Here is a 27,897-nt window from a genome sequence, read left to right on the forward strand (position 1 = left end):
TGGGCCTCATTTAAAGCCATCCTGGGCCACATGTGGCCCACAGGCTGCAGGCTGGACAAGCTTGTTCTAGGGCATCCACAACTGGCAGAGCTCCTCTCAGTGACACCTTCCTGACTCTTAGGACCACTGCAACATAGCACGTTAGCCACTTGCTGAGGAGAGTCCTGCCATATTGACAGCTAATTGATTACAGTTATTTCACTCTCTTCTGTATTTCCAAATACTAACTAGAAATTACTTATACAAATTTCTGCCAATATTTGTTTCTATCCTCCTATTTTAAGAACACTATAGATAAGTGCATTGATTGTCGCATCTCAGAATTTTGATAAATACCAAGGTTAGATGTTGCTTTTTTCAACTATGCCTACAATCCCCTACATTATATGTTCCATGATTGCTTCATACATTATAAAGTTAGCAAACCTTTTAAAGAAGAGTTATGATGAGAAATTGCCACAAGAAAGTTGGAGATGGTGATCTTTCCTACCTGATTGCAATGTAATATTACATTTTGTTACACAAGGAAGTATATTCCAGGTCTCACTCACCTTAGATAAATATTATCTTTCAGGATAATTAATGTTAAAAATATCTTAGTACTTCAGAGACCATAAAAAAGTAATACTAGAAACTGTTTCTTCAGGATGCAGTTTTTAAAATTTTACATTAAAAAGTTTAGGGGCCCATGTGCCACTGATTAAAGTAACTGGAAATTCTAATACAATTCTAATACAATAAACATGTGGTTGCAGAAGTGAAATGCTTAAAGCATAAAGACATATAGCACTATTGATTTTTTAAATTAGAACTAAAAACATATGAGGATACAAAATACATTTTAAAAAGCACTTCAGGCTTAAAAAGGATAGTGTTCTTCTAGCCTAAAGAATGCGTATCTAAAATGACTTTATTTTAGCAAATTAAAATTTTGATAAGACTCACTAAGTTGTAAAGAGTTCTTCTAAGTACAGTATGTTATATTTATCTCTCTTCCAATGAAATCAAAGACCAAGTTTCCTATGCCCTTGTTTCCACTCCTGTTTTAACAAGGCAGGCTTCTCTGTTTTGAGTTTTCCCAGTTACCTTTTGTCTTCTGAATTGATTAAACAATTTCACATCAAGATGACTTACAACTTCATATCCATTAGGATGTGAAGCACCAGAAAATATAAGAAAATGGGGAGAAACTAGAATCCTTGTGCTTTGCTAGTGGGAAGGTAAAATGGTACAGCTGCTGTGGAAAATGATATGGTTATTCCTCAAAAAATTAAACTGAGAAATACGATATATTCTAGCAATTACACTTCTGGGTACACACCCAGAAGAAGTAAAAGTAGAACTCAAACAATATCTTACACCCATGTTCAAGGCAACATTATTCAAAATATCCAAAAGGTGGAAGCAATCCAAGTGTCCATTGATGGGAGAATGGATAAACAAAATGTAGTATATACATGCAATGGAATATTATTCAGCCTAAGAAAGAAATTCTGACACATGATGCAATGTGTATGAACCTTGAAAACATGCTGAGACAAGCCAGCCACAATAGAACAAATATTCTATGATTCTGTTTATGAGACACTTAGAGTAGTCAAATTAATGAAAACAGAAAGTAGAATGGTGGTTTCCAGGGAATCAAGGGAGGGACATAGAGACAATTAGTGTTTACTATGTACAGTTTCAGTTTGGGAAGATAAAAAAGCTCTGGAGATGGATAGTAATGATGGTTATACACAGTGTGATTGTGATAAATGCCAAAGAACTATAAACTTAAAAATGGTTAAAATGGTAAAATTTGTTATGTATATTTTACAAAATATAAATTTATAAACAATAATTTTAAATTATTTTCATTATTTAAAATGAAAAAAGACTACTTAGAACTTGGTGTTTACATGGACACAGGGAGGGGAACAACACACACAGGGCATGTTGGGCGGCAGTGGGGTGTGGGGAGGGGAGGGAGAGCATAAGGACAAATAGCTAATGCATTCAGGGCTTAAAACCTATGTTCCAGGTTGGTAAGTGCAGCAAACCACCAAGGCATACATATACCTATGTAACAAACCCAAACCTAGGTGCCAGGTTAATAGGTGCAGCAAACCACCATGGCACATGTATACCTATGTAACAAACCTACATGTTCTGCACATATATCCTGGAACTTTTTTTTTTTTTGAGATGGAGTTTCACTCTTGTTGCCCAGGCTGGAGTACAATGGTGCAATCTCAGCACCACAATCTCCACCTCCTGGGTTCAAGCTATTCTCCTGCCTCAGCCTCCCAAGTAGCTGGGATTACAGGCATGCGCCACCACGCCTGGCTAATTTTGTATTTTTAGTAGACACAGGGTTTCTCCATGTTGGTCAGGCTGGTCTTGAACTTGCAACCTCAGGTGATCCACCTACCTCAGCCTCCGAAAGTGCTGGAATTACAGGCATGAGCCACTGCACCCAGCCAATATCCTGGAACTTAAAGTAAACTAAAGAAACAAACAAAAAAAGAACTTGGTGTTTGATTCCTGTTATAGGTGTTGGTATTTTAAAAAATAAACAAAAGGGGAATCCTTATTAAAACATCCATTTAGACTTCCAGTGGTGAAAACTGAAAATGAAGTGAGCAGCAAAAAACAAATTTGAGTGTTTGAATATCATTCTTTCATATTTATTCAGACACACCCCCACCCATTTAGTTGGTACACAAGGGTAAGATATAAACCTTTATTACCTCTAACTGGACAGAAACAAAAGGTCACTTTATTGACTACCTGGTGTCCACTCCAATACACCTCAAACTTTCAGTTTATAAACACCTAAAGTCTCCATCAAAAAAACTATTAGAACAGATAAATGAACTCAGTAAAGTTTCGGGATACAAAATCAAGTACAAAAATTAGCAGCATTTCAATATACCAATAATGATCAAGTTGGAAACCTAATCAATAACTCAACCCCATTTATAATAGCTACAGAAAAAACAAACACCAAGGAATACATTTAAGCTAGGGAGCGAAATATGTCAACAAGGAAAACTAAAAAATACTGATGAAAGAAATCATAGATGGCACAAACAAATGGAAAAGCATCCCAGTCTCATGAATTGGAAGGATAAAAATAATTTAAATGATCATACTGTCCAAGGCAATGTATAGATTTAATACAATTCCTATCAAATTACCAATGTCATTCTTCACAGGATTAGAACAAATAATCCTAAAATTTATATGGAAGCAAAAAAGAGCCTGAATAGCCAAAGTAATCCCAAGCAAAAATGATAAAGCTAGAGGTATCACATTACCTGACTTCAAATCATACAAGACTATAATAATCAAAACAGCATGATATTGGTTCAAAAATAGACACATACATCAATGGAAGAATAAATAACCCAGAAATAAAGTTACATTATTACAACCAAGTGATCTTTGACAAAGGCAATTAAAAAATACATTGGGGAAAGGACACCCTATTCAAGAAATGGTGCTGGTAAAATTGGAAAGCCACATGCAGAAGAATAACACTGGACCCCTATCTCTCACTATGTACAAAAGTTAAGTCAAGATGGATTAAAGACTTAAATGTAAGACCTGAAGCCATAAAAATGCTAGAAGAAAACCTAGGAAAAACTCTTCTGGATATTGGCCTAGGCAAAGAATTTACAGATAAGCCCTCAAAAGGAAATGCAATGAAAACAAAAATGGACAAATGAGACCTCATTAAACTGAAAAGCTCCCGCACAAGATAAGAAATAATTAAAAGAATAAACAGACAACCTACAGAATGGGAGAAAATACTTACAAACATGCATCTGACAAAAGGTTAATATCCAGAATCTATTAGAAATGCAAACAAGAAAAAAACAAATAATCCCATTAAAAAGTGGGCAAAGGACATAAGTGGACATTTTTCAAAAGAAGACACACAAGCAGCCAACAAACATATGAAAAAATGCTCCACATCACTAATCACCAAAGAAATGCAAATTAAAACCACAGTGAAACACCATCTTATACATCAGAGTGGCTATCAAAATGTCAAAAAACAGTAGATGTTGGTGAGGATGCAGAGAAAAGGGAACATTTATACAGTTACTGGAAATATAAGTTAGTATACCCTCTATGGGAAGCAGTCTGGAGATTTCTCAAAACTAAAAATAGAACTAACCTTCAGTTCAGCAATCCAACTACTGGGTATTTACCCAAACAAAAAGAAATCATAGTATACACACATTCATTATGTTTATGGCAGCACTGTTTACAATAACAAAGTCATAGAATAAACGTAAATGTCCATCAATAGATGATTGGATTAAAAATGTGGGAAATATATATATATACCATGGAATACTACTCAGTCATATAAAAGAATGAAATCATGTATTTTGCAGCAACATGGATGGAATTGGAGGCCATTATCCTAAGCGAAATGACTCAGAAGCAGAAAATCAAAAACCACATGTTCTCACTCGTAAGTGGGAGCTAAACTATGGGTAGCGATGGTCATCCAGTAGACATTGGAGATGCTAATAGGTGGGAGGATGGAAAAGGGGTGAGCGATGAAATGCTATCTATTGTGTACAATGTACATTATTCAGGTGGCAGCTACACTGGAAGCCCAGACTTCAGCACAAGGTAACTATCCATGTAAAACAACTGCACTATCCCTAAATCTATAAAAACAAACAATAAAAACATTAAAAATAAAAAAATTAGCTTTAGTAAATTTGACTCACAAGGAATTTAGCAACATATGCTAAATATATTAATAACTTAAAAGTTTTGGTTTACAGAAAAAAATAAAAATCCAACATGTGTTATTTAAAATGACAGATTAAGAACTATTCAACAGGTAGATAAAATAATTTGGTAAAATATAGTTCACTTGTCTAATGATGTTATGGACTAAATTGTGTCCCTTTGAAATTCGTGTGTAGAAGTTCAAACCTCCACCGTAACTTAATTTGGAAATAAAGCCTTTAAGGAGGTAATTAAGATTAAATGAGGTCATAAGGGTAGGGTCCTAATCCAATATGACACCAGGGATGCGTTAGTACAGAAGAAAGACAACATGGCCAGGCACGGTGGCTGACACCTGTAATCCCAGCACTTTGGGAGGGTAGGGTGGGCGGATCACCCAAGGTCAGAAGTTTGAGACCAGCCTAACCAATATGGTGAAACCCCATCTCTACTAAAAATACAAAAATTATCCAGGCATGGTGGCAAGCATCTGTAATCCTAGCTACTCAGAAGGCTGAGGCACAAGAATCACTTAAATCCAGCAGGTGGAGGTTGCAGTGAGCTGAGATCACACCATTACACTCTAGCCTGAGCAACAGAGCGAGACTCTGTCTCAAAAAAAAAAAAAAGAAGAAGAAAGACAATGTGAGGACACGATGAGAAGGTAGCAGTCTGCAAGCCAAGGAAAGGGATCTCAGGAGAAACCAATGCTGCCAGCAACTTTATCTTGGACTTCCAGCCTCCAGAACAGTAAGAAAATAAATTTTTGTTGTTTAATCCATCCAGTCTGTGGTATTTTGTAATAGCAGCAAATGGCAAGTCCAGGAAAAAAAAAATCAGTGATATGAAAAGAGAGAAAAAGATAAAGAAGAAAAAGGACAGGGCAGACATATTCACACACACAACAGAACATGTGGGAGATGTAAGAAACCCAGACATATTTACAGACACTGCAAAACACAATGTTGTAAAATAGCTTTACGTGGTCTTTTAAGAAATTGTTGCTAAAGATGTCTGAATAACATGAATTTCTTCTACTATTCACATGTATATATTAGGACTTGCTTTGAGAAATAAATGAATTTAAAGTACCAATTCTACTTTCAGATCACAAGTTCTCATGTCCTGGATTAGAGTGTTCATTCAGAAAACCATCAGCATGTGGTCATAAAACTGCCCTTGGATTTTTTAATCCTTCCATTATCATGCCTTTAACAGATGTCTACATTCTACATTCTCCCCTTGCCTTCATTATGTTTTCTTGACAGTCTATGTACCATTACAAAAATAGTTGAGGTGCTAACACATTTGGGGCAAAGCATGTGATGATCGCTTTAACTAATGCTCTTCAAATAAAAAATGACACGCATATTGTGGGATCAGGTGATCAGCAAGATTTACACAAGATGCAAGAACAGAACTAAAGCAATGCTTCAGAAAAAATGAATTTCAGTGGAGAACTATCTTAGGACTGAAACAGGTCCATAGTAAAATCTTAAGTGCTTTCATCAAAATTAACCCAATAATTTACTGGAAACATAGTAATTCAAATCTATATCCAGTTTTATAAATACTTACAGAATCCCGAAATATTGATGATGATTGAGAGAAACTAACTCGACCAGAGTCACAAGCTAAACGGAAAGACCTTGTCGGCACAAATCCTCTCCAGTCATAGAATGCTTTGTCTGTTAGAAATATCAATGCAGGTTAAAACAATATCTATCCAGGAAAAGTACACACTGATTATATTGCTTAATGTTGCAAAGAGTAAAGCAAATCATCTTTATGGCCTCACTATTCTGTATTAAAATCACATCTTGTCATCTAATCGGACAGAAATGAAGAAGTGATAGGATTGCATAGAGAGAGGCTTCAATTAATTGGCTCCTTCATACAGTAAGGCTCTTGTGTTTTTATTGCACAGTGTGCCCATCAGAAAACTAATAGGTTCATTCTCTTCACTATCTCCTCCTGAAGAACATCAACTTCTTTTTTTTAAAGGAGGCTTAAAGGAAAATCATGTTTGTGAATAGCACTTATAAAAATAAAAGGAAAACCTCTCTGTGTTACATACTTTAAAAGAAAGTTCAGTATTTTATAAGGCACAAGTTTTGATATTGCAAAGTAAATTAAATTATTAAAAGTGTTTAAGGTAAATAGGTCAAAAGCACAAAAGGCTAGCCAGCATCACCACATATTTGTTTTGTCTCATGGCAGTTGGTACATAAGATTTCTACAGGAACCTTTTTTCTTTAATCATAGGAGATTTAAGATTTATTTGTCCATTTTTTTCTCAGAGATATTAATCATTTAAAAAGAAGAAAATTCAGTTCAATCCTGCCATCCAAATGAATCAAACTATTTTCATATTTCCAATTTTCCTTCATATATATATATGTATATATGTGTATCTATATAGTCTTTCCTGAAACTTTCAATTTAATAAAGTCATCCATGGACTGCTTAGTTTTATATAAATTTATAGAAAACTCAAGAAGTAATAAATTCTCTAACTTCATTGCTTCAATTTATTTACAGGATCATAATTTGAGTGGTCTATGGGGAGGCAATGAAGTAACACAAAATAATAAAAAGGTAATGTTGTCTCAGAGACATTCTAATCAGTACATAAACATTCTGCCTCGTTTTAACTTTATATATATGTCTTCCATTTCAGTCAAGAGTTCGCACTCTTTCAAAAAGGCAAAATCTCTAGAAGAGGCAACACAGTCATATATTTCAATCACAATTCAATGTGAATCAGTGGAATTCATTTTTTTTTTGGAGATGCAGTCTCACTCTTTCCCCAGGCTGGTGTGCAGTGGCTCGATCTCGGCTCACTGCAAGCTCCGCCTCCCGGGTTCACGCCATGCTCCTGCCTCAGCCTCCTGAGTAGCTAGGACTACAGCCACCCGCCTCCACGCCCGGCTAATTTTTTGTATTTTTTAGTAGAGACGGGATTTCACAGTGTTTGCCAGGATGGTCTTGAACTCAAAATTCTTTAATGGAAGCAAAGGCCAATAACGAGTAGCTTGTAGAGAATCTGAGCATTTTAGTACCTAAGAAGAGGATAGCCAGGGAAAGGCCATGCCCTTTATATTTTCATTTGGCAGCTTTATAAGACCAAGGGAGTATAAAAGTGTAACACAAGAGTTATTAAGATGTATACACCCTTACATTTCTTATGAAGCCCTCTTAACGAATTCAAAGCATTCTCCAGCTCATCGGCATTATTCCTGACCTACCCACTCCCCTTAATGCACCATTACATACAATAAGCAATATCTCATTTTAGATAATCGTGCTTCTCTTTCCAATCTCCTTTTTGAATTGATAAACTGTTCCAAGGCAAGGACTATAACTTACCTGGAATTGCTCTGTGTTTCTGATTCATTAGCAATGCGAATAAGGTAGCTATGTAAACACTGGTGAATAAGAAGGAGGATATTGAACATTCCCAACACAAAGAAATGACAAATGTCTGAGATGATAAATATATTAACTACCCTGATCTGATCACTATATGTTATATGTATAAAAACATCACTCTGTACTCCCATGAATGTGTACACTTGTTAATTTAAAAAATAAAATTAAATAAATAAATAAAATTCCTCTGTGATTAAAAAATGAATTGGTCTGAAAAGGTTAAATCCTACAGGCAAAGAGATTATCTTCTTGATCATTGAAGAGTCCAACCCAATATATGAAACTAAAACCTATACAACTTATTTTTCCAATAGAGTCCAGAGCATTTTCAAATGTTTTATCTTGCTTACTCACAAAACAGACTCACAGAGTTGAAAACACCACGCATTATTTTCTCCCAGTATATAGGTATCATACTAGAAAATATAGCTATAACTTTTCCGCTTCAGGAAGCAGTAAAGCCTCCACTAAAATCCTCAAGGTAATCATTCACATACTGATATATGCTAATGACTCTTCCTTAGAAGCCAGGCACAGGAGACATGCAACAAATTCCAGTTTATTCCACAAAGTCAGTCGAAAGTTATAAGCTAATAATTTGATGAAGATCAAAGTCATTAATCAGACTAAATCTTCACAAACCCTTCCTGGAGTCAACAATCTTCACAGATAATGACACATAGAAATAAAGGTTCTGAATCCCAGGTGTGTGTGTGTGTGTGTTTGTGTGTGTGTTTGTGTGTGTGTACACATGTCTACAAGAGTAGGCTGTATATTGATAGATGGAAAAGAAATCTTGTCAGTAATCCTAGTTATCAGTCAGCAGGACAGAATAAAATATTGTAAGAGTAAACAAATCTGAGGAAAACACAATATCAAGATTTGGAAAGAAACCAAAATGGTCACATCAGTTTAACAAGGATTTAAAAAGTAGCTATCCTTGAACATAAAAAAATTTGTTAAATAACTACTCATACTGATATCTGACTTTGCGTTTCTTCAATATTTTAGACTATCATCAAAAAAATATTAATTCATGTTAGTGTGCTGCCTTTCTGCATATCTAATTTGCATATCGAGACTTAAAAGTCTTTCACTTGCTTTGTATGCGCCATAAAACTGAATATAATGGTGTGCCCCAAGTGTGTGTGTGTGTGCGCGCACACGCATGTGCTCCTAGATTAGAACCCAATTTGGTATTGACTATAAGGCTAACCAACAAAACCGTAAGAGTGAAAGGTCCCATAGAATCCAACTGAAATAAATACATGAAGAAACAGAAAATCCTTAAAAATGGGCTTTTAAAATTCTGATTTTTAGATATTTTTCACCAGACCATCTCCCCTCACTTTCTAGCATCATCTTGATGTTTATAATGGTAACCATTTTTCAGTTTTATTTTCTGTTTTCATTCAAATTTATGTAGTTGACAATTAGCCCATTATTTACACAGGTGGGAGACATTTCCAAAACCTAATAAGTAGTTGTTATTTTATAAGCTTAAATGACTCACAGAAAACTGAAAAGATCGTATAAAACAGGTGATGATGTCAGGGAATGAGAAACAAGGGAAAGAAAAAGGAAGGAAAGAAAAGTTCTTAGGTAGTTAAAACAATCCCCACATCTATAATTTTTGTAGTGACAAATATTATCTTTGTATTGCAAATGAATAGATTGGTTCAATTCACCTGGATATCAGCAAAAGACCCAAAGGCAATAGTAGTTCAGCGTTTAAAAATACTCTGTTTTAGTCAACTTAGAAACCAAATGCTCTTAAGAAATAGTCTGTATATCTGCCTTCCAGAGTAGAAGGAAGTTCAAATGAAAATGTATCTTTATTAGGATATGATAAAACCAAAGACATTACTGAGTTTAGTGGTCCCGTGTCCCTAGAGCCTCTTTTATGCCAAGCTCGTTCTGTTTCCCTTTTATCAATTCTCTCATATCAATTAATTCTTTGAGTTAATTGCACATGCAGTTTTAATCTGTAGGTAATTACAAACAATTAATTGTTAGGAGACAGAATTAGCAGTTCTTAGTTTGATTATCTATATAATTAAAAGGGGTGGCAAACTAGAGTTGACAAATAGCATCTTAATCATTTGAATAATCAAACTCCAGAAGCTTGCTTGGGTGGCTGAATTCCATCTGTTACATTAGTTTAAATTTTAGAATTAATGACTGAAATGTCCATTTAAATCAATTCATATGTGTTGAATTTATAGTACAAAATGAACAAAGCATTTACTCTAAAATTACTTAAACCACCTTCTTTTGTTTGTTTATAATAAGCTGTTTCCAAAAGGATTCAATGAAAACAAAGATTTGTAGAGGAGAAAAAGTAATATATTTTCCTCACCCATTGGAAGTGTTCATGCAGGAGACATCCCTATAACAAAGACTGATTAACAAGAGAAAAGTATAACAAGCTTGTTTATCAAAGTTTTGTGTAACATAGGAGGCTTCAGAAATGAAGACACAAAGACTGAGGGAGAACTGTATTTTTTATGTAGAAGTATGATTGGACAAAATGCGGTATGACCTTATGGTAGTAAACTAGGGGAAACAGCAAGGCCTATTTCTTCAGATTTTTCTTGGCTTCCAGATATGGGGCAGGACATTTGTCACAAGAGAGTCTTCAGAAGGGAAGGGAGGAAGTCGAGAGTGAATTTCCTGGGTTTTATCACTAGCTTTGGAGGAGAGGAATTCTAGTTTCTACGTCCAGCTTCTAGGGAGAAAAATCCAGAGAGGGCTTCCTGCTTCTACTGTCCTCTCAATTCTTGCAGCTCAAAATACTCAGCATGCCAAGGCACCACATTTTTGGGGTATCGTGTTCTGAGTCCTGACAGACTCGATAGACTAAATTATGTACATCTAGTGAATGCCAGTTAATAATCATGGATACCATTTCTATATTATAAAATATCTAAGAAATATGGATAATTCTTTTCATACTATGTTCTGTTTAACACTTTGTGTGCTGTGATGGTTAATAATGAGTGTCAAGTTGACTGGATTGAAGGATACAAAGTATTGATGCTGGGTGTGTCTGTGAGGGTGTTGCCAAAAGAGATTAGCATCTGAGTCAGTGGGATGGGAAAGGCAGATCCACCCTTAGCCTGGGTGGGCACAATCTAATAAACTGCCAGCATGGCTAGAATATAAGCAGGCAGAAAAATATGAAAAGAGAGACTGGCCTAGCCTCCCAGCCTACATCTTTCTCCCGTGCTGGATGCTTCCTGCCCTCGAACACCAGACTCCAAGTTCTTCAGTTTTGGAGCTCACATTGGCTCTCCTTGCTCCTCAGCCTGCAGACAGCCTATTGTGGGACTTTTGTGGGATCTTGTCATTGTGTCAGTTATACTTAATAAATAAATAAATAAATATAAATATATATATATATGAGTTTATAGCAAATAAGACATACTTCTAATCCTTTTTTTGCTATCTGAAGGAACCAGAGGTTTGTAGATAGCAAATACTGAGCAGCAAAACAAGTTTAAGGTAAGTTAGAAAATGTATGGGAACTTCATTCTGATTAGAAAAGAATGTGATATAGAACACTAGCATCACTGTTGCACAACATCTTTCTGAATTGCCAAGTATTTGAACAAATTTGGTAGATACTTTGAAGCTACTAGTAGATAAAAATTGTTCAAAAAAATAATGACATCTGGTTCAATATGGTCTATTACCTTTGGCTGTGAGGCAGCCCCTTTACAACCTCAATAAATACTATAATGATAAAGGAGAAGATGAAAATCTCAAGATCACAAAAAATAAATCTAACCATTTACCAATTTGCAATTGAGAAGAAAATTTAATTAGGATAATGGAAGTGAATTGAGGGAAGCAATCAGTGACTTTTACATAATAATATACTCACCCCTCCCTAATCTGAAAGATGGTAGAAAGATGCTTAATATCTCCCAAGGAAAAAAATACAGAAAAAAAAAAGAACAAAAAATGTTTCCCTACAATGTAGGTGCTGCTTTAAAATAACTGATTCCCTTGTCCTACCTTCATCTACCACAATTCACTTAGACACTACAGCTCCAAGACAACAACTAGGAAAGAAAGCAGCCCTGGCTTTAGCAGCAGTATTTGATACAGTCCTATAGAAAGGAAAGAGTTCTGTGTGGAGGCTGGGGAGGGCAGGTATTGATAACAATGCATAATGGAGATTGTAATTTTTCATGAGGTAAATAGCTGAAAATAATAAGAATGAAGGTGTGGAATAGGAAAGTCTCCACCTCAGCAGAGCTCAACTGTTTGAGACAGATGTCTGCAAGTTACTGGGAATTAGGCAGAGAACCAGGCATTGACACCTGATGATCAACTATAGAACTAGATTTTTCTCAGGGCTGAGAAAAATCCACACGTTCTTTCTATTTGTAATCACTCACTGCATAGATCAATTTCTCCTTATCTGGGGCAGAGTAAATAAACTAGGGCCTATATTAATCATGGTAATACTTGTTAACACTTATTGAAGGCTCAAATTACTAAACGATTTACACACATTACCTGACCTATGCTGCAGAATAACCCTATGAGGTGGATGTTCCATTCAACAGAGGAGAAAACATATTATCTCCTTTGGTCAAGTTCAGAGGGTAAGAGGTTGTGTGAACCCAGGTCTATCTTGAAGCTTACCTGTGACTCTGACACAAGGGAAAAGGTCTCTGTGGTAGACTGTTCAGAAACAGACCCATGTCCTAATCCCTGAAACCTATAAATGTTAGCTTATATGGCAAAAGAGACTTTGCAACTGTGATTAAATTAAGGATTCTGAAATGGGGAGGGAGATTATCCGGGATTGTCCTAGTGGGCCCCACATGTAATCACAAGTGTCCTTACAAGAGAGGCAGAGGCAGACTTTACTACAGAAGAGAAGATGTGATGAGGCAAAAAATAGAATGGAGTGATGTGAAAAAGGACTCATAAGCCAAGGAATGCAGGTGGCCTCCAGAAGCTGGAAAAGGCATGGAAACAGATTCTTCCCTAGCATCTCTGGAAGGAACTAGTCCTGCAGACACCTTGACTTAATTCAGTGAAATTGATTTCAAACTTCTAGCCTCTACAAATATAAGAAAAAATTGGGGATTGTTTCAAGTTACCAGGTTTTCAGTAATTTGTTACAGCAGCCATAGGGAAACTAACACAGTCTATAATTCTAAAAATTCAGTAAAAGTGTTTAAATCTAAAAATATTCTGCTAGACCCAGGGGAAAATTATAGAAAAGTGCTTGGCATTCTCACTATATTATAATAAGCCAACTCTTTGAAATAGAAGCCAAAACAATAAAGAAATAACTAAAAGTTTAATAATAATAATAATTGTAAGTCAAATAAAAATGAGAATTAGCATTTTTAAAAGGGAAGAAATACAAAGAAACCAAAAATGTAATGGCAGAATAAAAATGTACTTCAGAGTTAGTAGGAGTATAAGTGACAGCATGGAATATCAAATGACTGGATTTGGCAAGCACTCCTAGAATGCAGAAGAAAAGCATCAAAGATGAGAATTATAAGAGAGAAGATTATAGATTAAAGAGCACAAAAAATAAATATCCATCAAAGGAACCACACACATTACTGAAGATGAAACTAGAACAATCAGAAACGAAAACATACTATGTAATAATTTCCTGAGCTGAACAAAAGATTTGAATCATCTGACTATTGGAGTTCACTGAATTATGGGGTAAGTTTATTAAAAGAGACTTACATACAAGTATATTCTGCAAAATTACAGGAGTAAAGAAAACTTAAATGATAAGAATAAAGAAAATTTAATACGTATTCAAGAAGAAAAACATCTGCAAAGGCATAAACTCCAGGTTATTCTGAAATTTCTTCTGTGAAAGCGAAAGAATCAATAAATAATAGACCACCAACAGAATTTTCAGGAAAGTGAAAAGTTAAATAAATTTTATAACCAAATTGTCTTCCATGTGTAAAGGCTAGGAAAAAAAAATCATTATCAAATACACCAATGCTCTGAAAATTTGCTCAGAAAACACTTAACTAAAGACTGAGGCATGAATCAACAAAAGAATTTAGAAACCACTGTATAAGAGAATTAGCAGTTCTTCCCCTCACCAATATACTCAGTTCTCATAGGATCAGGTGTAGTTACATGGATTCTATAGCTTGGTCTTAAAGTGTGGTCCTGCCTGGCTTTACCTCACAGTTTCTATTCTGCATATTCTACTTTCTTAGGAACTAAACCATTTTTTTCCCCTAGGGTATAAATTTGAACTCACTCACATTTCAAATGAAATGAGCTTTCAAACTGAATCCTGTTCTATGATTATCCAAAGAAACAATAACCAGTTTGTTCTGTTATGCACTTGCAAAGACTAAACATTTTATTTGGCTTGAACATGTACCCAGAGACCCAAAATAATGGCGATTTTTATTTTCTTATAACTTAAATATGAGTTTTCTCCATTTTAGCAACTCAAACTGAATCACCTGAATCATGACCTTGCCCTTCAGAAAGCTCTTCCTTATATCACGGGAACAGCCTCTGGGTGTTCCTATAAAGCTGGGTGGCTTAACTAAGAGAAAAAAAAATTAACAAGCAATTGTCTTTAGGCAGCAGAATACTAGATGGCTGTCATGATAATGTTCTGTATTTTCCAAATGTTTTGCAATTAATCATAACTGATGGCAATTTTAGAAAAAACACATTAAAAATAAGTCTATATAATTTTAGGTAGAAGTGGGCAAAAATTATGTTAAAGTTATGAGCAAAAGCAAGGTATGGAGAAAGCAAAATGAATTTTAGAAATGTTTGCCTCAAAGGAAGCATTAGATTGAGACTAAATTGCACTCATCTTTTTCTAAAGAGAACATTTTGTATTTGCAAAGGAGAAAATACAATTTGTTTAAACTTCCTTTAATAAAGATACATAATAAAATGAATGTTTCCTTTAAATATGCCCTCGATGGCACCTTTTTGGGAGCGGGTGGGGGGTGGGGGGGGTGGGGGGTGGGGGGGGTGGGCAGGGTGTGAACCACAGTATCATTAGGTAAAAGTGAGAACTCATATTACCTTCCCAAGAAGGGAGAGAGACAGCCTGCTGTGTCATAATAGCTTTAGAAAGCTTTGGTCTCAGGCTTACAAAGTGAAGACTCTTGATTAAGAGAATCAGAGGTCCTGATGACAAGTCTATCAAAGATTGACTTCTAAAATGTAGGGGCTACTATCTGGCTTGGATGGCAGCATACTTGTCATCTTTGTCAGGAAGCACTCTGCCAAAAGCAGTTCTTGCGGGCAATGGGCTGCAAACTCCAGTAGGACTGGGACTGTGTCCCAGGCACTGTTTTGCTGCCTGCATAACCACCATTACTGGAACAGGATATGCACTAATTTTATAGTACAAATGATTGTTATGGTGAACTAGATGATACATGTTTTACAGATAACAGTGAAGTATAGGTTTCTAAGCAAGAAAGACAGAGGTCCTGGGGAAAAGTGGACACTGAGTGATAATTTAAAGGGCATATTCTTAGTGGTCTACCTGAAATGGAAGCAACAATTAATTAGTTTTTCATTTATCTCACATAATTTGATTTTTAAAAAAATAAGAATTATTCCAAGTTTATCATATATTGATGTATGAATCATATGTACCTTACCTATTTTAGCCAAGGCTTTGATGCCTGAACTCATAGATCCCTGATGAAAATGAAAATTTGAAAAGACTTTTAGGAAAGTAATTGTCAGTAATAAAAGTCTTTTAAAAGTTCATATTTTTTGTAATACCAATTTCTAAGAGTCTTTCCTAAGAAAATTATCTGAAATGTGACTAAAGATTAACAAAATTATTTATTATAGCATTAATTATAATAATTATGCAGAAAACAATATAGCAAGCTTGAGACTGCTACTCTTAGCAACATCTGCTTGTAAAGTTGACCTTTGGTTGATATCTTAGAACTTATCAGGTAAACAATTCCTGATATAAAACTTTCCCTAAATGATAAGGGTGTCTCACTATACCCAGACCAATTGTGCAAGCAATATGGTTTTTGCTGAGTACCTGCTTTCCTTCCAGAAATCCAGAATGTTGGTACATGCTAGGCAGAGTATGCCTATGTGACTAGGCTCCAATAAAAATCTTGGGTACTAAGTTTTTAACAAGCATCCCAGGTATATAACACTTTATACATGTTGTCATGACTTGCTGCTGGAGGAATTCAGGGCATCCTTTCTGACTCCACTGGGAGAGAACTATTGGACTCTTGCTCTCGGTTTCCTGTGGATTTCATTCCCTGTACCTCTTCCCTTTGCTGATTTTGCTTTGTAACCTTTCACTGTAATAAACCTTAGCCATGACTACAACCATATGCTAAGTACTGTGAGACCCTCTAATGAATCAGCAAACTTGGGGTGGTTTTTGGGACTCCAATATAAAAATAAAATTGGAAAAAATATAAATGTAAATATAATATAAATGTCCAGAAATGGGAGACTGGGTAAATTTTACTATATCATGCATTGACTTATTCCTCAACAACAAAAGTTATGCTTATGAAGTATTTTACATTATAACTCTATTGTAAGAAAAAAATCTCATATACCTTGTGCTTTTAATTATGGACCAAAAAAAATCCATAAACCAAAAGACTTCACAAAATTGTGCCAAAATGTTAAAGATAATAGCTTTTGGTTTGATCAATTTTTTTTCTGTATTCTATTCTCTTATTTCTGAATGGGCTGATTGTGGAGTTCATGAAACCTTAAATACGTGACTCACATACTGCCACCTCTTAAGGAATGTTATTCTAATTGCTTTTTCTCCATATCAATTTCCATTGTACCTAAACCATGGTTTCACTGTGAAACCAGACTTGCCACTGAGCTTTGGAGGACAGGATTAGGAAGCAGTCTGTGAGTCTGAGGCAAACGCATACGAGCTGGACATAAGTGATTAAGCACATTGGACATATCTGGCTCAAACTCTACCCAGTTTGGTTTCTACACCACGTAGAAATAATCTGATAAAATCAAATCTTACATGTTAACAGTTTAAAAGCTAGGTGAATGAACAGAAGCAGGCCATGTTAGCTGAGAGATGAACCAACCTCACCAGTTCTCTCTGAAGCTGGTTGATAATCTCAGCATTGGGAAATCTAGAACTGAGAATGGGGTCAGGGGATGACTTTCCATGATATCTTCACATATAAGCTCCATCACTAAAGGAAATTTCTATAGGTTTTGTAAAGAAACAGACCTGAACATTTGGCTTTCCAGAATTTTTATAATGAAGAGGTATTTGATTGGCAATGTGAAAGAATGATTAAGCTTTAAAAAACAAAAACTACCTACAAAATGTATGGTCATAAATCTTTGGTATTTTATTTATTCACGGGTTATGTATGAGCTAGAATAATTGTGCAAATTCTGAGCAAATTCAATGAGCTAGCCTTTTTAGGAAACAAAAATAAGAATCTAATCCCCTAAAAAAGATTATTAATTTTGTTATTTTCATCTGTTTTTGATGACTGGCTTGTCAGAAGATTGAAGGTCACTAATGTAACATTATCTTTACTGAAAGTTAATTAACGTAATACATTCAAAAGAGGAAAAAAAGATCCTGGTGACAAAAACAAAGGGATAATTACAGAACAAAATTTTAGCCCTGCTTATATTTATATATTCATTCCAAATGTTTCACTCTATTCTTTACTACTCTCCTAGTCAGGGCTGGGAGGAAACTAGCTTGTCACCTTACAAGGTATGAACTGTATATGATTGGTGGGAACTTCACTAAATCGTAGGCATGTGGAGAATTAAATTAAAAATCTGTCTTAGTACTAAGAGGCTCATGAAGTCCAAGTGATAAAGCTAAAGTAAAAGATAAATATAAAGCAAATATCACACATAAATATAAGAAACAAGAATAGTGAAATGAGCTAAGGCAAAGACTTTCTATTATTGTGATCAATGTTTATAATTATTGGATGTACGGATTAGCCAAATTCTGCCTATCCTTTTCAGTCCTTTCATGAGAAAGAAAGCAAATGAAACACAAATCATTATTTCTACTTGTTATCAATATAAGTAAAAGGCTAAGTCTTAAGAGGATGAAGAAAATTCTGAATATTAATGTTTGGATGTTATCTGTAAAGCTCAGATAGCCACATGGATTCTGTTTCCAGTATTACTAATAATTGAAAATTGATGGTACTAATAAAATATTCCACAGATGCTCTGTCTTCTCCCTCCTACACACTGACAGATCAAATTCAACATAATTTGGTTCTTTTGAGAAACATAATATGTATTACTTGCATAGAAATTTTAGGAATAATTAAGAACAAAATTAAGTTAATTTTTCAATCTACTTTACTGGTCTTACTAACTACTATGTCCACATATGAACCTTTCCTCCAGTTAAACTACTCTACTACCTTAACCTGAAATAACTTTGAGACACATCTCCACACAGTTGCCCATGCCACGGTCCCCCAATAACCCATTCTCACTGATCTCCACCTTCCAAGAGTATGGGCAACTTTCAAGGCCAAGCTATACCATTATTTTTTTTCTTTCCACTCATGACGGTACATTTGAATTCAAAGGAATGTGACTATGTGATAACAAAGATAACCCTGAATCTACTCTAACTATTAAAAGGTTAAATAATTCTCAGCTTTATCTTTTTCTTTTTTATTTATTTATTTATTTATTTATTTATTTAAGACAGACTCTGACTCTGTTGCCCAGACTGGAGTGCAGTAGCATGATCTCGGCTTACTGCAACCTCTGCCTCCCAGGTTCAAGCGATTCTCCTGCCTTAGCCTCCTGAGTAGCTGGAATTATAGGTACGTGCCACCACACCTGGCTAATTTTTGTATTTTTAGTAGAGACGGAGTTTCACCATGTTGGCCAGCTGGTCTCGAACTCCCAAACTCAAGTGATCTGCCCACCTCGGCCTCCCAAAGTGAGCTTTTTCTTTTCAGTATTTAGAAAACATACCTTGCAATCACTTCACTGCTCCTGATATGCTAACATGAATGACCATGGAGAATGAGAACTACTAATCTCCACCACTGGAACAGAACTCTCTGTGCAAGCATTTTCTGATTCTTTTCCCCCTCGTTCACTGTCTGGACTATTTCTTCTTGAGTATACACACTGAGGATTTAACTTTGTCCACAGAGAGACAAAGTATTAATGTTGGTTAATTTATCTACAGTGAAATTGTTGAACTAATTTTTAGAATACAAAATCAAGATCTTACCCCTTAATTTGCCTTTTTTAAAAGGCAATTTCCCAAACAGATTAATGATCTTTTTTTATCCCCAAGGTAGTTTCTCTGGCATATGTTTTAAAAATTGGAATTAATAATTCATGACCCTAGTAAATTACAGTCATGCTATATAACACTTTGTAAGCTTTATCTGACTTAAGGAATAGAAAAGAAACCAAATCATGGAAATAAGGATAGTTTTAATGTTCTAAATTTTTCATTTTCTGATATCATAATATTTTGTTGAAATCCTCTGTAGAGGAAAATATGGTTGGGAACTATACTGAAAAAACATTTAAATGACTGATGCATTTTTCTCTTATTGTATTTGAAAAATGAGACCATTTACATCCCATTTACAAAAAGAGAAAACACAAAGACTTTAAAAAATATTTTTGCTTATGTTTTTCATGATCTTTAATTGCCCCAAATCATTTTCATCTAATTGTGTATGAATGAAAGTATTATGAATGTTAGGCTATTAGAATAAAAATTCATTTCAAAGTTTCCAATTTTAATTATGTATATTCCTTTCTGAAAATAGCTTATCATTAACTTATCTAGTTTGCATATTAAAAATTTATAAATGACACCTGCATGCCTCTTCTCATGTTAGCCTTATGTCCACTGAGAGGTAGTTAAAAACAAGAATTACCTCTCCAGTCCTAGAAAAGAAAAAAACTGAAACTCAGAATATATTGATAATCTGATGAGATTCCAACTCTGTTTTTTGACTCATAGTTCATTGTTCTATAAATTATAGAAATATCTGTATATTTCTTTAAATTGGGGCCCATCAATTAATCAAGCATTTCCAGTATCATTATTTCTAGTAATAGAGGAAATAGATGCTGAGAGGTTGAACTCAGGCTCACAGAATAAGAGATTTTAAAAATCAAATGCATTACACCAACTTTTAGGTACAATATTAAGAAATACAATTTAAAAATCTTAAAACATGTAGAGTTCTATGTTTACTTTAGACATAGAACGCCATTAAAGAAGATCTTTCCCAATATAACAATGAGAACGAACCAGACAGTCTACAAAATAATGATTTCATTTTTTAGCTAGAGTGCTATGGTCACAAGGCAGTGTGATGAACTGCAATACAAAGTTGACAAACTCCTCCACAGAGACGGAACACAATACTATAATCCCTTGGGCAGACCAAAGAGGAAGAGATGGCCACCACAGAAGCAGGCAAGAAGAAAACAGATAAAATTTTAATGAATCTTTAAAGGCCAATTGTGACCCAGTTTGAGAGTACAGAATCCTCAGAAGCCCTGGACAAAAGGGGTATCTGCACTGACTCTCCTACTCTTACTTAAGGGCTTCCACTGACTGGCAACAAGAAAGACTGGTGGCAGGAGAGGAGACCTAAGAGCGACCTCCTCCATGATAGAGGTGTGTGGATCCTCTTTTGATTTGGAGGTGGAGCAGAAGAACCCAGAGAAGTCTATCTCTGATCCAAACACTGCATAAATGCTGCTGAGAAGGTCCAGAAAAGCCACTCATGCCCCACCTCTACACTGATACCAGGCAATTATTTTTTTAATATTTTTACTTTTAAATCTTGTCTAAGATTTAAAAATAAGGCAGGAGGTCTATAATCACTGCTTCTATTCAGCACTGTGCTAGAGTTTATAATCAGTTAAATAAAATAAGAAAATGATAAGTAGACATAAAATTGGGGGGCAGGGAGTAAAGCTGTTTTTATTAACAGATGATATGACCATGTATGTAGAAATCCTGATAAATCCAAAAGAAAACTAGTAGCACTAGAAAGTGAATTTAGCAATGTTACAGTATACAAAGTAAATTAAAAATTAATTCTAATCTATATAGTAACTGAAACAATTAGAAAAATGTAAAATCAACATTAATTATAATAGTTTCAAGACTTTGAATATTAAGGGTAAATGTAATAAATAGCATGTAAGGACTGTATACTCAAAATATAGAACATTGCTGAGAGATTAAAGGCCTAAATTAATAAAAAGATACACTATGCTCATGGATTGAACACTTAATTTTAAGATTGTTATTCCATGTCCCTTCAATTCATATATAGATTCAAAGTAATCCCAATTAAAATCACAGCAGGATTTTTTTGAAAATTGACAAGATAATTTAAAATTTTACCTGGAAAGGCAAAAGAAACAAGAATAGCTAAAACAATCTTAAAAAGAAACAAAACTGGAAGGCATACATGACATGACTTCAAGACTTAATATAAAGCTACAGTATTAAGATAATATGGTATTAGCAAGAGGATATACAAACAGACCAATGGAACAGAACAGAGAGTACCTAAATGGACCTGCACATATAATATCAAAGACAAGGGTACCAAAGCAATTCAATGGAGAAGGAAAAGTCTCCTCAACAAATGGTACTATCTTAAACCACACACACAAATCAATTTGAGGTGGCTCATGGGTCAAAATATGTAAGCTAAAACAACAAAGCTACCGAAGAATAACTATAGAAAATCTTCACAACCCTGGAACACACAAAACAAAATCACGCTATTTTAAAGACGTAAAAATTGGACTTAATCAAAAATAAAAACTGCTCGTAAGAAAAGGCAAGAAAAAAGTAGGCAAGCTACAGACTGTGAGTAAATATTCACAACACATGACGAAGGACTTAAATTCAGAATCTATACAGAGTTCTGCAATTCAATAATAAAAAGACAACTCAATTTTTAAAATGGGCAAAGGACACAGATTATTCACAGTAGAAAATAGACAAATAAAAAATATGCATGTGAGAAAGTGCCTAGCATCATTAGTCATCAGGCAAGGATGTGTAAATTGAAACCCCAATGGGTGAACCCACTGACATGATTAAAATGAGATTGACAACATAAAATGTAGAAGAAGATGTGGAGCAACTGAAACACTCATAGATGGCTGATGAGAGTGTAAAATGGTATGTGGGAAAACTCTTTTGTTTCTTAAGTAAACATACATCTATGCTATGATCCAGCAATTCCACAGCCAGGTATTAAAAAAATGAATACATATGCCCACATAAATATGAGTAAACAAATGCTGGTAGACGCTTTACACTAGATAAAACCTGGAAATAAGATAGATGTTCAACAATATAATGAATTGATACACTGTGGTAGAGTCAAACAATGGACTACTACTCGTTAATAAAAAGAATGAATTACTGATATATGCAAAAACATGGATAAATCTAAAAATATTATGCTAATTAAAAGTAGCAAGGCAAGAAAATATACATACTGTAGGATTTCATATATCAGCTATTGACTAATTCCAATCAGTGTATTAGCTTAGCCTAGGTAGATCCAATTAGCCAGTTATCTAAATAGCAACTGCTGATTCATCAAGGCTGTTCCAAAATGGTGGATGTGAGCAGCACATGTGTACACCAAGAAGGAAAGCAGGGCCCTGAAATACTAACATGGACAGAAAGCATCACATGGCTTTACCATCAGCTTAAACTCTCCACTATCAGGGTTTAGTTTTGCCTGCTTCAAAGTCCCAAACTGGCAAAACTAAACTCAGATCAGCATTTACTTCTAGAGGTACAGGGTGGAGCAAGAGTAAATTGAGAAGGAGCCAAAGGGAACTTTCTAAGGTGACATCTACTTGCCAAAACTGACTGAAAGGCACGTTTGAGATCTGGTCATTCACTGAACATAAATTATATTTCAATCAAAAAATGAAGACAGGGATTGGGGCAGGGGCCCACGCCTATAATACCAGCACTTTGGGGGCCAAGACAGGAGGATCGCTTGAGCCCACTGGTTTGTGACCAGCCTGGGCAACACAGGGAGACCTGTCTCTACAAAAAATTTAAAAATTAGCTGCACATGGTGGCACGCACCTGTGGTCCCATCTACTCAGGAGGCTGAGGTGGGAGGATTGCTTGAGCCCGGGAGATCGAGGCTGCAGTGAGCTATGATTGTGCTGCTGCACTCCAGCCTGGGAAACAGAGTGAGAACCTGTCTTAAAAAAAAAAAAAAAAAAAAAAAAGAAGAAGACAAGTTAAATATTCAACTTATCTTCTATTAGTATCTCCACATAAGCAATTTATATTATTCATGTTATGGTGCCAAATAAAATTTGAGTCATATTCCTGAAAGGTTAAAAGCTCCTACCAAATATTTTAAAGGTACTTTCTTAATTCAAAGTTCATCTTTAGGCCAGGTGCAGTGGCTCATGCCTATAATCCCAGCACTTTGGAAGGCTGAGGTGGATGGATCACTTGAGCCCAGGAGTTTGAGACCAGCCTGGGAAATATGGCAAAACTCTAGCTCTACACAAAAATTAAAAATAAAAAAATTAGCCAGGCATAATGGCATGCATCTGTAGTCCCAGCTACTTGGAAGGCTGAAGTGGGAGGATCCCTTGAGACAGCGAGGTGGAGGTTGCATTGAGCCAGACCACATCACTCCAGCCTGGGTGACAGAGTGAGACAACCACATCTTTAAAATGAAATATTTGCAAAATAAATCAGAGCATTTCAAAATCTAAAGTAGCCAACTCAACTTTCTGAAATTAAGATCTTTTTCTTTCACTAGCACATGCAATAAGTTTAAAAATTATTTCTTGAATGTTGCATTCAGGTGGATTTCAAAGTATACTGAGAATCAAAATTCTTGTGGTTATTTTAAATTGGCTTTAGAATTTTAGAACAATTGTTTTAATTTAAAAAATGTGTGGGGACATAGTAGGCATATATATTTATGGAGTGCTTGAGATATTTTGGTATAGGCATGTAACACATAATAATCACATCATGGAAAATTGGATATTAATCCCCTCAAGCATGTATCGTTTGTGTTACAAACAATCCAGTTATACTCTATTAGTTACTTTAAAATGCAGAACAATATTATATTAAATTATTCAAAAATTCAAGTATTAACACTTTATTCTAAACACAGTAATCAATAAAGTTTACTGCTTCACAATTTATAAATTAACCTCTACATAAACAATCTCACCTGGTCCTCATATTCACCATGAGAAGTAGATGAAAGTGGTTTCTTCTACCATTTTAGAAAAAGGCAAAGCTATCATTTTATCTTCTCTTAATATTCTTCCTCATCTTGCTTGAAAATTATCTTTTCTTTAAAACTGTCTTCCTTCTGGACTGCTTAAATTCTAACCACATTTTGCATTTCTATATCATCTTTAAGGCTTTTCCCATAGTTAACATCTTCAGTTTTTCTAAAGAAGTTATCCTTTTTATCCAACATTGTGTTTGTGTGATTTTTTTCTCTCATTTTGAGGCCAATCTTTTGATACAAAGACAATTTAACGGAGTCGAGAATATATTAAAAGTTTTTTAACAACCAGATAACATCCCTGATCCACCTTTCAGAAAATGTGTTCAGCCAGGCGCAGTGGCTCACATCTGTATAATCCCAGCACTTTAGGAGGCCGAGGCCAGTGGATCATCTAAGGTCAGGAGTTCAAGACCAGTCTGGTTAACATGGTAAAACCCCGTCCACACCAAAAATACAAAAATTAGCCAAGCGTGGTGGTGCACGCCTGTAGTCCCAGATACTCTGGAGGCTGAGGCAGGGGAATCACTTGAACCCAGGAGGCAGAGGTTGCAGTGAGCCGAGATCATGCCACTGCACTCCAGCCTGGGTGACAGAGTGAGACTCTTGTTTCAAAAAAAAAAAAAAAGTGTTCTCATTTTAATTGATGCTCAAATATTAAACTACCTATGAGAAAACAAAACAATAGAAAAATAGAAAAGAATTATAACAAAAAGATAAAACAATTGTGTTATTTAGCCAGTTTATTTAATGTTTTTCTCTACATCTATTTATTAATTCTGATTGAAATTACTTTTAAAAGACCCAGGATATTACAATCACCCACAAAATCCTTCCCTATATTTAATTATGCACTTTCAGAAACACTGAAAATGAAGAAAAATTATAAATACCATTTTAAAAATTAATGTCCTACAAATTAATTGAAGAAAAACACTTTCATTCATATACAATTAGATGAAAATGATTTGGGGCAATTAAAGATCATGAAAAACATAAGCAAAAATATTTTTTAAAGTCTGTGTTTTTCTCTTTTTGTAAATGGGATGTAAATGGTCTCATTTTTTAAACACAGTAAGAGAAAAATGCATCAATCATTTAAATGTTTTTTCAATATAGTTCCCAACCATATTTTCCTCTACAGAGAATTTCAACAAAATATTATGATATCAGAAAATGAAAAATTTAGAACATTAAAATTATCCTTATTTCCATGATTTGGTTTCTTTCCTATTCCTTAAGTCAGATAAAGCTTACAAAGTGTTATATAGCATGACTGTAATTTACTAGGGTCATGAATTATTAATTCCAATTTTGAAAACATACGCCAGAGAAACTACCTTGGGGATAAAAAAAGATCATTAATCTGTTTGGGAAATTGCCTTTTAAAAAAGGCAAATTAAGGGGTAAGATCTTGATTTTGTATTCTAAAAATTAGTTCAACAATTTCACTGTAGATAAATTAACCAACATTAATACTTTGTCTATCTGTGGACAAAGTTAAATCCTCAGTGTGTATACTCAAGAAGAAATAGTCCAGACAGTGAACGAGGGGGAAAAGAATCAGAAAATGCTTGCACAGAGAGTTGCTTTATAGGGCTGATAGTTTAAGTAATTAATATGACATTTAATAAATGGCACTTTGAAGAACTGCTAAGCTTCAGTAAACTTTCAAGTCAAACCAACTTTGCTTATTATTTTAAAACAATAGAATTTTAGTATATTTTGCCAGCATAATTTTACTACCTCATGTTTAAAAGATTCATATATATGAAATGCTTGAAAGAAACATTGCATATATATAGCCACTGTATTTCCCAGTGGACACAGCTTAGCACAAGCTGATAAAAATGAGAGGTCATAAAATAAATCTATTTTCATACCCATTGGTGTGTAATTGAATAGATTCTTCGAATAGTTGCTATAAATTAATTCCAACTTTAAGGCAATGAAATATTTTACCTCTTGCAAAGTAGTCCTCCTTCAGCAAATAAGAGATATTCTGTGATCCCAACAGTTATTGCCTTCATATATCTAAACTATAAACTCATCTACGGACTACATAGGAAAATTTGGAGCTCCTTCATAGCTCAGCCATCCAAAGACAACACAGATCCTCATTGGTTTAAAGTACGTTTCAGAACACTAGAATATTGTTCCAGTATATTAAATTTGAGAATGATTTTCGTTTCGCTATGAGTTAGAACATAATAATGAATAGTTCTCCTTAGATTTGGGATAGATTCAAAAATATATTTAGGGACACAAACAAGTCTACTGGTTCATAAAATTTGTATCACTCTTTGCCATATGTATTCCAGAGAGAAAACATATGTTACTTTTAAAAAAAATCATAATAATTGGTGGTTACTTAGCAGAACTCATACACAATATAGTATCTCCCCTAGAGTGGTTTATATTCTAAGACATTTATATTCAATAAGAATCAGTAGCCTACAGATCAGTACTGACCTTTTTTAAATTTTTTAAATTTCTTCCTTTTTTTTTACTTAAAAAAAATCAAAACATTATTTACTGCAGTTACATTCAACCAAACAAGCAATACTTAACCAGACATAGGAACAACAACATAGCATGGTTTTCTTTGGGCCAAACTAATTGTAACGCCTAGTATTTCAGTTTAACACATGGAGTTATTGTCTACAATCTCAGCAGGTATTTATTTCATATTTACTAGATGCAGATAAACACTGAATACCTACTATGTGTCAGGCATGTACCAAGTTTTGAGAATGCAAGATGAACAAGAAAAAGCCCCAGGCTTTAAAAAGTATACCATCTAATGGGGAAAAGTACATTTTAAAAATTCACTATCACTTTGTGCTAAGTGTTATCATAGATGTATGTTATGGATGCTTGCTCAAAGACAAAGCAACTCTACCAGAGGAAGTCTAGGGATGGCTCCACAGGTGATAAGACGTTTAAGCTGGACATTAAAGGTTGGTGAGTAGGTCCACCAGGGGGTGAAAGAGATTCTGTTTCTCAGAATACAGCAACAATAAAAATGAGATCAGGCTCTGAGACTCATGTTATCAGGGTACTCAAATCCTTTTTAGAGATCTCTATGACTTAAGTACTGAGCACTGTTTATCCAAACAGGAGGGTGTAAGTGAGAAAACCCAGTCAAAATCCAGAAGTTGCCAATGGTATCAGAGAGGCTTGTCAGTCAGGACAAGCCTTGGCAGTCAGAAGCTTGTAAAAAACAAGTAATTGTTTAATACTGTGGCCTGTTCCTAGATGCTGTAACTAGAAACTTCAAATAAATCTCTCCAGTGGGTTACACTTTAGATTCTTGCTTTAATTCCTGGGTTTACAGACTCCACCTTCTTACTCTTAATATATTTCCGATCATAATTTTATATTAACTGATGAAATATCCAGG

General features: G+C 34.8%; 1 protein-coding gene across 2 annotated transcripts in view; it reads right to left on the reverse strand.

Moving 5' to 3' along the window:
* Window positions 1-27,897, reverse strand: part of IQCM (IQ motif containing M) — a 474,519-nt gene that overhangs the window by 274,373 nt on the left and 172,249 nt on the right. For both annotated transcript variants that reach the window (XM_030816223.1, XM_030816224.1), the window contains one exon: window positions 6,319-6,428. In XM_030816223.1, the coding sequence (XP_030672083.1) occupies window positions 6,319-6,428 (110 nt within the window). The remainder of the gene's footprint in view (window positions 1-6,318; window positions 6,429-27,897) is intronic.

This window comes from Nomascus leucogenys, chromosome 7b (assembly GCF_006542625.1).
Source record: "Nomascus leucogenys isolate Asia chromosome 7b, Asia_NLE_v1, whole genome shotgun sequence".
NCBI classification, from domain to species: domain Eukaryota; kingdom Metazoa; phylum Chordata; class Mammalia; order Primates; family Hylobatidae; genus Nomascus; species Nomascus leucogenys.